General features: G+C 47.2%; 1 protein-coding gene across 1 annotated transcript in view; it reads right to left on the reverse strand.

Annotated features, from left to right (window-relative positions):
* Nucleotides 1-3,713: 3,713 nt before the first annotated feature.
* Nucleotides 3,714-12,759, reverse strand: part of supt16h (SPT16 homolog, facilitates chromatin remodeling subunit) — a 44,886-nt gene continuing 35,840 nt past the window's right edge. The window contains exons 21-24 of the mRNA XM_083772313.1: nucleotides 10,024-10,153; nucleotides 7,575-7,701; nucleotides 6,449-6,526; nucleotides 3,714-4,253 (exon numbers count right to left, since the gene is read on the reverse strand). Coding sequence (XP_083628439.1) covers nucleotides 4,150-4,253; nucleotides 6,449-6,526; nucleotides 7,575-7,701; nucleotides 10,024-10,153 — 439 coding nt within the window. The 3' untranslated portion in view covers nucleotides 3,714-4,149. The remainder of the gene's footprint in view (nucleotides 4,254-6,448; nucleotides 6,527-7,574; nucleotides 7,702-10,023; nucleotides 10,154-12,759) is intronic.

The raw sequence follows: 12,759 nt of genomic DNA on the forward strand, positions 1-12,759 counted from the left end.
GTGGCCTCCTGGTGGTGCTATAATAGGACAGGTCTCCACCAGGGCAGGTCAGGTTGTGGCCTCCTGGTGGCGCTATAATAGGACAGGTCTCCACCAGGGCAGGTCAGGTTGTGGCCTCCTGGTGGCGCTATAATAGGACAGGTCTCCACCAGGGCAGGTCAGGTTGTGGCCTCCTGGTGGTGCTATAATAGGACAGGTCTCCACCAGGGGGCAGGTCAGGTTGTGGCCTCCTGGTGGCGCTATAATAGGCCAATGTGAAAAGGGTGCTATTTCTTCTTACCTTGGATGGCAATTGGATGATTTGAGGCATTTTGTTCAAAAAATTTGTATTGCAAAAATCCACCTGTTGGTGGCGCTATAACAGACCAATGTAAAAAGGGTGGGATATATATTCCTCGGCCTAGTAGGAAAGTATGTGAAAGACTTCACGTAAATTGCACGCTGCGTTCATGATTTGAGGCTTTTGTTCAAAATGGGCCAATCCTGCAAAGTTTGAAAGCCAATGTTAGCCAATCAGGATGGAATATGAAATATCGGACAGATCAGTCTTGAACATATGACTATAGAGATACTGTGTAACGATTTGCGGGATTTTTGGACAGAATCTGGAGGAGTAACGATTAACGGTGCCAGAGATTAGCTGGTAACGGACGGACGGAGTGCAAAACATACTCTCTCCCCAAGCCTTTGGCCTGGTGGAGACCATAAGCCATAGGCCTACTCATATCACTCCATACACTTTCTTGTCCCCACATCATCTTGTCCCCACACGTCTCATATTGAGTTCATCGACAATGAAAGGAGAAATTAGGTCAAATGTCCGCAAAATATGACGTAACATTTGTGGCAACAGGCATTCTGATTGGCCAGTATGAGATGATTCATGATGATGTACGATGATAAGAGCGCCCCTCACTTCACACAGGTGTGATTTTATTTTTTGACAACGGCAGCTTCGCATCTGGCTTATTAGCCAGGCTAATATTAACCTCAACATCTGGTTTATTAGCCAGACTATATTAACCTTAACATCTGGCTTATTAGCCATGCTAATATTAACCTTAACGCCTGGCTTATTAGCCATGCGAATATTAACCTTAACGTCTGGCTTATTAGCCATGCTAATATTAACCTTAACGCCTGGCTTATTAGCCAGGCTAATAATAATAATAGCTCAGATAACGTCTGGCTTATTAGCCATGCTAATATTAACCTTAACGCCTGGCTTATTAGCCAGGCTAATATTAATATTAACCCATTAAGATTCGATGTAATTCTGCAAATGGTTTTGAAAGCCATCCACTGGGCTGCTAGGGCTTCTGGGAAAATGAGATCAACGCAAGTGAATGGCTGGCTTGTTTGGACTACAACATGCTGTGGAGGCTGTGTTCGTTTGGACTACATCATGCTGTGGTTTGTTTGGACTACAACATGCTGTGGTTTGTTTGGACTACAACATGTAGTGTGGAGGCTGTGTTCGTTTCGCATCTGATGGTGGCATGTTTTTCTCTTCCAACAACAAACCATTTTCCGCCGGATGTTTGCCGATCAAAGCTGCAAACAATGCTCCAAAGGTAATGGATGGATCCCGGCAGCGTTTAAATAGTGGGGAACACGGGTTACGCCAGGGCTCCACCGGGCGCGTCCGTGTCGCGTCTCCGCCAGCGTCGGGAATGTTCCCTTTTAATCGATGGAGGGTGGCTCCACTGCCCGCGTTGCGTTGTGCTGCGTTCGGTGACAAAGAAATTGCCCCGGTTCGTTTTTTGACGCACGCACGTACCTACAATACATTATCCATGATGTTACTGACGCGCAGTTTTCAAAAGCCCGCGGTGGAGCACCTCTAGCGTGACGTTGACGTTGTCATGATGCGATTGAGACGCAACGCGTCCGGGGGAGCCCTGGCGTTATGCAGTAGAACTGTTATAAGAAGACGGGTTACACAGTAGAACTGATATAAAAACATTTCCAATACTTCTACTTCTACAGAGGAAAGAAAACAGACATCCCAACAGAGTAGACTACAGTATTTACTTTTAATTTTTATTACAAAAAACAGGATTTTTTTCTTTTTTTTCTTCAAGAATTAACAATACAAGTCTATCCGAACAAAGAAAAAACAGGAGAGAAAGGAGGAATAATTAGGAGAGAGGCAAGTGTGTATGGGTGGTGTGTGTGTGTGTATGGGTGGTGTGTGTGTGTATGGGTGGTGTGTGTGTGTGGGTGGCGTGTGTATGGGTGGTGTGTGTGTGTGTCGGTGGTGTCAGTGTGTGTGGGTGGTGTGTGTGTGTGTATGGGTGGTGTGTGTGTGTGTGTATGGTGTGTGTGTATCCGTATACAAACTTCATTAAAAAAACACCTCCAGAATCAACCAATGTAAAAAAAGAAAAGAGTCCCTCCGTTCCTCCACACATACAAACAAACAGACAATATTAATGATATTTTGGGGATGGGGGCTTTTTTTTTTAATCATTTATTGGACTGTTATATAAAACGCTTGGCAGAAGGACGAGTCAAGTCTTCTTTTTCTATCTCTATTATTACTTAAGAAACAATTCCTTAATCTTTTTTATTTTTTATTAATGTTTTTCTTTGTTTTGTTTTTAAACAGAAAATTTAACCCGACGACACAATGTTTTCAATAAAAAGCCATTTCAACAAAACCAGAGCGCGCACGCACACGCGCACACACGCACACACACACACACACACACACACACACACACACACACACACACACACACACACACACACACACGAAGGCCTGACAGATGGTGTGTGTGTGGAGGTGAAAAGAAAACAGAACTGTCATTCTCAAAGTGGGGTTCAGGGGGGTGTGTGTGTGTGGGGGGAGGGGGTGGGGGGGGCGGGGGTGTTGGGGGTTGAAATTTAAATTTGAGAACCACCTGAAATAAATCAGATTGCATTATTCTGCTGAACAGTACAATCCTCAGCTTTAAGACTGACACTGAAAGGATGGACCCAACGGGCTGTTCCATTTCAGAATGGACCCAACGGCTGTTCCATTTCAGAATGGACCCAACGGCTGTTCCATTTCAGAATGGACCCAACGGCTGTTCCATTTCAGAATGGACCCAACGGCTGTTCCATTTCAGAACGGACCCAACGGGCTGTTCCATTTCAGAACGGACCAAACGTTTCAGAATGGACCCAATGGCTGTTCCATTTCAGAATGGACCCAACGGCTGTTCCATTTCAGAACGGACCAAACGTTTCAGAATGGACCCAATGGCTGTTCCATTTCAGAATGGACCCAACGGCTGTTCCATTTCAGAATGGACCCAACGGCTGTACCATTTCAGAACAGACCCAACGTTTCAGAATGGACCCAACGGCTGTTCCATTTCAGAACAGACCCAACGTTTCAGAATGGACCCAACGGCTGTTCCATTTCAGAACAGACCCAACGGGCTGTTCCATTTCAGAACGGACCCAACGGCTGTTCCATTTCAGAACAGACCTAACGGGCTGTTCCATTTCAGAACGGACCCAAGGGCTGTTCCATTTCAGAACGGACCCAACGGGCTGTTCCATTTCAGAACGGACCCAACGGGCTGTTCCATTTCAGAACAGACCCAACGGGCTGTTCCATTTCAGAACAGACCCAACGGCTGTTCCATTTCAGAACAGACCCAACGGGCTGTTCCATTTCAGAATGGACCCAACGGGCTGTTCCATTTCAGAACGGACCCAACGGCTGTTCCATTTCAGAACAGACCCAACGGGCTGTTCCATTTCAGAATGGACCCAACGGGCTGTTCCATTTCAGAACGGACCCAACGGCTGTTCCATTTCAGAACAGACCCAACGGGCTGTTCCATTTCAGAATGGACCCAACGGGCTGTTCCATTTCAGAACGGACCCAACGGGCGTGCCATTTTTACACACACAATTCAACAGACCACAGACCAACAGGAGTCATTAGATTTTTTGGAGGGGGGGAGGGGGGGGGGGGGGGTGGTCTACCTCTATATACACTTGTGTGTGTGTGTGTGTAATATGAGTGAAAAAGAGCTGGTTGGGAGTAGAAAGGGTTATGTTTGGCAGTAGTGTGTGTGTGTGTGTGTGTGTGCGCGCGCATGTGTGTGTGTGTGTGTGTGTGTGTGCGTGTGTGTGTGCGTGGAACATTTAGCGCCTCCGCCTCTTCTTGGCCGATGAGGGTCTGGCGGGCGGTCGTCTCTTCCTCTTATTGCTCTCGGCCTCAGGTTCCTCGTAGGTACTCTCTCTGTCCGCTAGAACACACAGGGTAACGAAGGGTTAATGTAGAACACACAGGGATACGAAGGGTTAATCTGTGTGGAACACAGGGTAACGAAGGGTTAATGTAGAACACAGGGTTACGAAGGGTTAATGGTTAATGGCTTCTGGCGTAATGTTCCGTCTGATAAGCTTTATTCTACCACAGGTCGTTAAGAGGAAGCAATCTGATTGGTTGAAACAGCCTTCTAGCCGGTGGTTAAACCAGCACCATTCACCACCTATAATCAAAACAAAGAATTCAGCCACTCTGTTCTCCCAGAGCGCTAGCAAACTCGTTGGCTAGGCTAGCTAGTTTCTTGGGACATTTGTGGTCGTATAGTGACTACATCTGTCATTAAAAATATATATTCTTTCAGCGATTTTCTTAGTTTTAAGGGTAACTGTTGTAGAATTGCAATATTACACGAGAGGGTGTGGGTTAACGTGATTATTGCCACGACAGTGATGCGGTCAGGAACGAGACGAAGTCGAGTTCCGCAAGCATCACTGAAGTTAATTATTAGGCATGTATCTATCTACAAATTAGATAATGCGATACGTATCACGATATGAGGTTCACCATACGATACGTATCACGATATGAGGTTCACGATACCATTTTAATTATGAAGAGGGCTGCGCTAGGCGAATGGCGATTCACTTGTGACAGGAGGAGGACTGGAGGCGGGGGTTGCATCGCACTGGCATTTCAGACTCAGAGGCCTCGTACACACATGTCAAACCACGTGACTGCCATTGGAAAAGCATTGAGCCAGAGGCGGCCATGAAACACAGACAGAAAAGATCATGTCCGTCCGGCATGTGTGTACGAGGCCAGAGCAGTCCTGCACTGCGCGCAGGCAGTCCAGTAGAGAGAATAGTGGACGGTGTGAGACTTGCTTGCTTGCCTTGCTACCGCTGGTTTCCCTCTGGTTTGCGCACCAAACGAGCTACTAACCACCAGTTAGCTTGCCAAGTTGCCATATGCTTAAATATTTTATAAAATCAAGCTGATTATCACAGCTGAAGAAGCATCAGGTTCTCGTCATGTTGCACTGAGTCTCGTTAACCCAGCTGGCTGCGATGAATAAAACCTAATTATTAATCAACGTCACCAAACGATCCATGGTGATATGATATATAACTTAAAGGAGAATTCCATGCTAGAATGCTTTCTTATCTTTCTTACCTTTCTTTGTAGTTGTTACGTCCCCACCAAAGAGGTCCAGGTGCTTTTTTGTGCAAAAACTCCTTATTGGCTATTTTCCCTACCATAACCCCTCAATGAATTGCATTGCATTGAATGGGAATTGAATGGGGCTATGGGGTGTTATGCTAGTTCGCTTATTTCCATCGAAAGAAGTAGTAAAGTGTGCCGCTTGGGATATTATTTACATTATGAAGAGAGGATATATACAAAGAAATTATAATTTTGAGCGATGGAAATAAGCAAATTAGCACAACACCCCATAGCCCCATTCAATTCCCATTCAATTCAATGCAATTCATTTAGGGCTTATGGTAGGGGAAATAGCCAATAAGGAGCTTTTGCACAAAATAACACCTGGACCTCTTTGGTGGGGACGTAACAACCACAAAGAAAGGTAAGAAAGCCTTTTAGTATGGAATTCTCCTTTAAACGCTACACGTAAAGCAACTTCACTTCAGAGGAAACTAAAGGGAGGGAGCTGCAGCAGCTATTCGTGTTTACTCACCAGTCACCACCACCACTGTCTGGAATCCATTAAAATGATTGGAAATGGAAGTTATGGAACATTAGGAGCCTATTCTAACGTGAGTTACATACATCCTTTATTTCGATAAGTCCGTTGATCTCCGTTCTCACTTTCACACTGAAACATGACGCCGCCATTTAGTGTCAGGCTTAACATTATGGTAAAATGTAAGGTCGTGCCGAGCCTCGGGCCGGCCAGGTTAGGGTAGGGCCGACCCAGTCAGGGTAGGGCCGACCCAGTCAGGGTAGGGCCGACCCAGTCAGGGTAGGGCCCACCCAGTCAGGGTAGGGCCCACCCAGTCAGGGTAGGGCCCACCCAGTTAGGGTAGGGCCGACCCAGTCAGGGTAGGGCCGACCCAGTTAGGGTAGGGCCGACCCAGTCAGGGTAGGGCCGACCCAGTTACGGTAGGGCCGGGCCGGGTATTTAGTTTATAGCAGCAGAAACACACAAACCTTTCCTGGCTTCCTCCTCCAGTTCATCCCAGTCTTTCCCGCTCTCCTCCTCGCTACCCAGACTGCCCTCGCTGTAGTCTGTAGGAGAAACAACACAGTGTTAAAACTACACTACCCAGGCTGCCCTCGCTGTAGTCTGTAGGAGAAACAACAGTGTTAAAACTACACTACCCAGACTGCCCTCGCTGTAGTCTGTAGGAGAAACAACAGTGTTAAAACTACACTACCCAGGCTGCCCTCGCTGTAGTCTGTAGGAGAAACAACAGTGTTAACACTACACTACCCAGACTGCCCTTGCTGTAGTCTGTAGGAGAAACAACACAGTGTTAAAACTACACTACCCAGACTGCCCTCGCTGTAGTCTGTAGGAGAAACAACACAGTGTTAAAACTACACTACGCAGACTGCCCTCGCTGTAGTCTGTAGGAGAAACAACACAGTGTTAAAACTACACTACCCAGACTGCCCTCGCTGTAGTCTGTAGGATAAACAACACAGTGTTAAAACTACACTACCCAGACTGCCCTCGCTGTAGTCTGTAGGATAAACGACACAGTGTTAAAACTACACTACCCAGACTGCCCTCGCTGTAGTCTGAGGAGAAACAACACTGTGTTAAAACTAACTACCCAGACTGCCCTCGCTGTAGTCTGTAGGAGAAACAACAGTGTTAAAACTACACTACCCAGACTGCCCTCGCTGTAGTCTGTTGATGTTAGCATTATGTTATGCTTTAGCTACGAGCTTGTAAGTCTGCTATTTTTGAAAAATCGAAGAACGACTGACACAGAAACATAGCTTTTTCAGAAAGACATTTTCAAACAAGACATTTTTAGAATCTGATCTCAGGTCAGAATGGGTTAAAGTGTGTGTGTGTCTCACTAGAGTCCTCTGTCTCAGAGTCAGTGTGTGTGTGTGTGTCTCACTAGAGTCCTCTGTCTCAGAGTCAGTGTGTGTGTGTCTCACTAGAGTCCTCTGTCTCAGAGTCAGTGTGTGTGTGTCTCACTAGAGTCCTCTGTCTCAGAGTCAGTGTGTGTGTGTCTCACTAGAGTCCTCTGTCTCAGAGTCAGTGTGTGTGTGTCTCACTAGAGTCCTCTGTCTCAGAGTCAGTGTGTGTGTGTCTCACTAGAGTCCTCTGTCTCAGAGTCGTAGTCTTCGTCACTGTCCTCTCCTTCGGCCTCAGACTCGTCTCCAGACGGGTTGAACGTCTCGTCCTCTATCTCTGACTCCGAGTCCTCCTCCGCCCCACTCCCCTAGAGGGAGACACACACACACACACACACACACACACACACACACACACACACACACACACACACACACACACACACACACACACACACACACACACACACACACACACACACACACACACACACACACACACACACACACACACACACACACACACACACACACACAGCAAGTTAATTAATGCATTTTATTTGTTTGTGTCTCGTCATAAAAGACCCATCCCTCACATCAAGGTCCATTATTCATTTATTATTCTGCATTTGAGCCACGGAACCACCATTTGATGACATTTACTAAAATGACTAAAAGGAAATGCTAGTTTATTCGGTCAGTTCATATACCTCACTCTCTGGGTCCAATAGGACCATCCTCCCTAGTGGAGCGGTCAGTAGGTCAGTAGGTCAGTTCCTACCTCACTCCTACCTCACCTCACAAAAAAATAAAAAATGTCGGGCTTTTGGGCCGGGCCCGGGCCTATTCTGGACTTGACCAACGGGCTTAGGGCCGGCCGGGCCCTTAACTCCACGGGCCCGGGCCGGGCACGGGCCTATATTTTAGGCCCGTGCAGGGCTCTAGTCCATACCTCACTCTCTGGGTCCAGGAAGGACCATCCTCCCTAGTGGAGCGGTCAGTAGGTCAGTCCATACCTCACTCTTTGGGTCCAATAGGACCATCCTCCCTAGTGGAGCGGTCAGTAGGTCAGTCCATACCTCACTCTCTGGGTCCAATAGGACCATCCTCCCTAGTGGAGCGGTCAGTAGGTCAGTCCATACTAGAGCCCTGCAAGCCCGTCGGGTACCGGGCCGGCCCACCAAAACGGGCCGGGCCCGGGCCGACTTTGTCACTGCCCAACGGGCCGTGGGCCGGGCGGGCTCACGCGCCGTTATATTAATTTTCCGATGTGAATTTCACCCATGCAGACTGGACTTGCTTCCGCAGCGCGGCAGCATGCTGCTGTCTCAGTGACGACGTGACAATGACAATAACCCCTCCACAGAGTCCACACACACACAAGCACACTACAATCTGGTCCAAACTATAAAGACTTTGAAACAACGTGTTTTACATTCTATCTCTCTCGCTCCGCTCCTAAACTCTCGTCCTCTCTCTCTCCTAATTATTATGCAGCGCAGCTGTACACACACACACACACACACACACACACACACACACACACACACACACACACACACACACACCGAGTACTAAGTAAGTAGGCCTAGGCTACGGCTCTCTTCATTCATTTCAGGAGATCCGCAATAAAAACAAATTAAATACTGCGGGAGCATTATTACCAGTACCACACTAAACAAAGTTGGATTTGTACATTGCAGAAACTGCAGATACATAACGTAAGTGTTCTTACTTCTTATTATTGTCCGTCTGGGTTTTATAATGCAGCGTGAGTCCGCGATAGCCGATCTGCAAGCTCACAACGCGTTGCGCTGATTGACAGTGCACGTGCAGCAGCCACTATATAAAACTATAATAAAGTAGGCTACTTTTTAGTGTGACGTCTGTGTGTTATTGACTTCTTGTTCCTTAATGTGGGTTTATCAGAGCGATATAGTGCAGCTGTGAGTAGCTTCTGCTGCTGCTGCTGCGTCCGTGCAACAAATGTGCACCAATAATGCGGCCGCGGCGTGCATGCTATAGAAATAGGGTAATAAAAAAATAAAAAATGTCTGGCTTTTGGGCCGGGCCCGGGCCTATTCTGGACTTGACCAACGGGCTTAGGGCCGGGCGGGCCCTTAACTCCACGGGCCCGGGCCTATATTTTAGGCCCGTGCAGGGCTCTAGTCCATACCTCACTCTCTGGGTCCAGGAAGGACCATCCTCCCTAGTGGAGCGGTCAGTAGGTCAGTCCATACCTCACTCTCTGGGTCCAATAGGACCATCCTCCCTAGTGGAGCGGTCAGTAGTCAGTAGGTCAGTTCCTACCTCACTCTCTGGGTCAATAGGACCATCCTCCCTAGTGGAGCGGTCAGTAGGTCAGTTCCTACCTCATTCTCTGGGTCCAGGAAGGACCATCCTCCCTAGTGGAGCGGTCAGTAGGTCAGTTCCTACCTCATTCTCTGGGTCCAGGAAGGACCATCCTCCCTAGTGGAGCGGTCAGTAGGTCAGTTCCTACCTCACTCTCTGGGTCAATAGGACCATCCTCCCTAGTGGAGCGGTCAGTAGGTCAGTTCCTACCTCATTCTCTGGGTCCAGGAAGGACCATCCTCCCTAGTGGAGCGGTCAGTAGGTCAGTTCCTACCTCACTCTCTGGGTCCAGGAAGGACCATCCTCCCTAGTGGAGCGGTCAGTAGGTCAGTTCCTACCTCACTCTCTGGGTCCAGGAAGGACCATCCTCCCTGCTCGAAGAAGCCCTCTGGATCGTCGACGATGGTCTTCATGATCTTGGTCCAGTTGAGGGACTGGACGCCTTCTGTGTACTTGATGTCACAGGAGCTGCAGAGAGGGGGGGGGGGGGGGGGTGTGAATTATTCTCTTTCTATCTATACGTGTTAAATATAAACATAAAAATCCACTGTAGACATGTTATTATGAGCTACTTTGTGTCCTTACAGGTGATTCTTTTTCTAAGTTCCTGGAGTTTGGAAGTGCTCGTTAGATATCACTCAACTGTCCTGTGTACCACCTGTTTTGAATCAGCACATAATGCAGGAGGCAGCAAGACGTTGCTTTACTGAAAACGAGTGCTTCCGAACCATAGAGTATTAAAAGGATAAAGACTGATCTGGCGCGAAGCCCCCCCCCCCCCCCCCCCCCCCCGCTATTCATGTCAGTGGAAGTTGCTCAGTGGCGTTTTGAAGCACCCGGAAGGAAGGACCGTATATTTCCGCCTTTTTTGAGCACATTTCCGCATTTTGCGGAAGTGCAACCGAGCGCTCAATGTTAACCCATTCTGACCCTGGAATCAGATTCTACAAATGTCTTCTACATCCTGACACTTTTCTGAAAAAGCTATGTTTCTATGTCAGTCGTTCTTCGATTAAAAATAAAAATAGAAGCCTGCAGTCCTTCCTCTTACCACTAGGGCCCCGTGCTTCAACGTTGTGTGCCTCACTGGCCCCTTGTTACAAACTCTGATGGAAACATGGCCGCGGTCTGCAAATGGACAACGGTCCATAATCAACAGAAGCACTAGGGGGCGAACGCTCCCATGCTCTGGAAGAGCACGCTCCCATGCTCTGGAAGAGCACGCTCCCATGCTCTGGAAGAGCACGCTCCCATGCTCTGGAAGAGCACGCTCCCACGCTCCCATGCTCTGGAAGAGCACGCTCCAACGCTCCCATGCTCTGGAAGAGCTTGCCCCTTCACATTCGTTCTGCCCCATCCATTAATGTTTTTAAAGTCTCACCTTTAAAGGTGCAGTGAAATAAAAAAGACGTTTTTCACACTTTTAGACCATATCCGTGGTCATTATATGGGCATACCCAACAATGGATGCCAATTTTTTTTGAAAATTCTCATTTGTGTGTTTTTATATCAAAGGTCCATAAAAACGATTGCATTATTTATTTATTAAAACGAAAACGTGCTGCGTGATGACGTGTAGAGATACACATCGATAAAAGCCAATAACAATGAAGCTCACCCGTTTAATTTCCCATATTTGCGCATCCGTCCATCACAGCTGCTACTGATTACAGAATACTCCGTTTTTATTTCCATTCCAGATAACATCCAGACAGTGTATTACTCGCTTTCAACTTAATCATCACGCTAGAATATGTATCTGAAAACATTATATGGAAGAAATAAGCCACATAACAGTAAACTGGTTGTGCTGGCCGACCATATGATTTATAAACAAACAACACCACGCTGTTGCGCCTAGCATAGCTACCGTCCCTAGCTACCGTCCCATCGCCTGAAGGGATGCGACGCTCTGATTGGTTCAGAAACTTCAGACCGGCGTTTCATGTTGAAACACCATTTTCATGTTGTTCACCATTTCCGTTTCACTGCGCCTTTAAGACTCATCTTTTCTCCCTGGCTTTTAATCCCTCCCGAGTCCATTTTATGCTTTCATGCTTATATTTTTTGTCATTTTTTGATTGTGTTTTCTCATTTATATTCTGTGTTCTCTTTGCCTGTTCTCTGTTTTTGTTTGATTGTGTTTTCTCATTTATATTCTGTGTTCTCTTGCCTGTTCTCTGTTTTTGCCACTTGATGTACGTAAAGCACTTTGGTCAACCTTTTAAAACGTGCTCTATAAATAAAGTTTGATTTGATTTGAATCAGGGGTGGGCAACTTTGACGATGGCGAGGGCCAATATATTTCCACACTCACTCCAGAGGGGGCCACAGTGCATATTACTGTCGTAGCAAAAAATAGCCGATCTACCAGCTCAAAACGCGTCGCGCTGCGACGCGTTTTGAGCTTGTAGATCGGCTATTTTGTTAAGTGAAGTGTTAAGTGAAGGTGGGGGCCGCATGTGGCCCCCGGGCCGCCAGTTGCCCACCCCTGATTTGAATGGACAGTTTTCCTGCTCCCGACCGGACGGTGAACCTGAACAGGACCACTTGCTACAGTGAGGGCAGTCTGGGTAGTGTAGTTTTAACACTGTGTTGTTTCTCCTACAGACTACAGCGAGGGCAGTCTGGGTAGTGTAGTTTTAACACTGTGTTGTTTATCCTACAGACTACAGCGAGGGCAGTCTGGGTAGTGTAGTTTTAACACTGTTGTTTCTCCTACTCACTTCAGCCACTCCTTGATGGGGTCCAGGGAGTTGTAGTTTTATACTCACTTCAGCCACTCCTTGATGGGGTCCAGGGAGTTGTAGTTTTAACACTGTACTCACTTCAGCCACTCCTTGATGGGGTCCAGGGAGTTGTAGTTTTATACTCACTTCAGCCACTCCTTGATGGGGTCCAGGGAGTTGTAGTTTTAACACTGTGTTGTTTCTCCTACAGACTACAGCGAGGGCAGTCTGGGTAGTGTAGTTCTACTCACTTCAGCCACTCCTTGATGTGGTCCAGGGAGTTGTAGTTTTTTTTTTTTTTTTTTTTTTTGCGTTACGCCTTTTATTGATTTTTTAAGGGACAGA

This window comes from Protomyctophum parallelum (genome assembly GCF_964188405.1).
Source record: "Protomyctophum parallelum genome assembly, chromosome: 8".
NCBI classification, from domain to species: domain Eukaryota; kingdom Metazoa; phylum Chordata; class Actinopteri; order Myctophiformes; family Myctophidae; genus Protomyctophum; species Protomyctophum parallelum.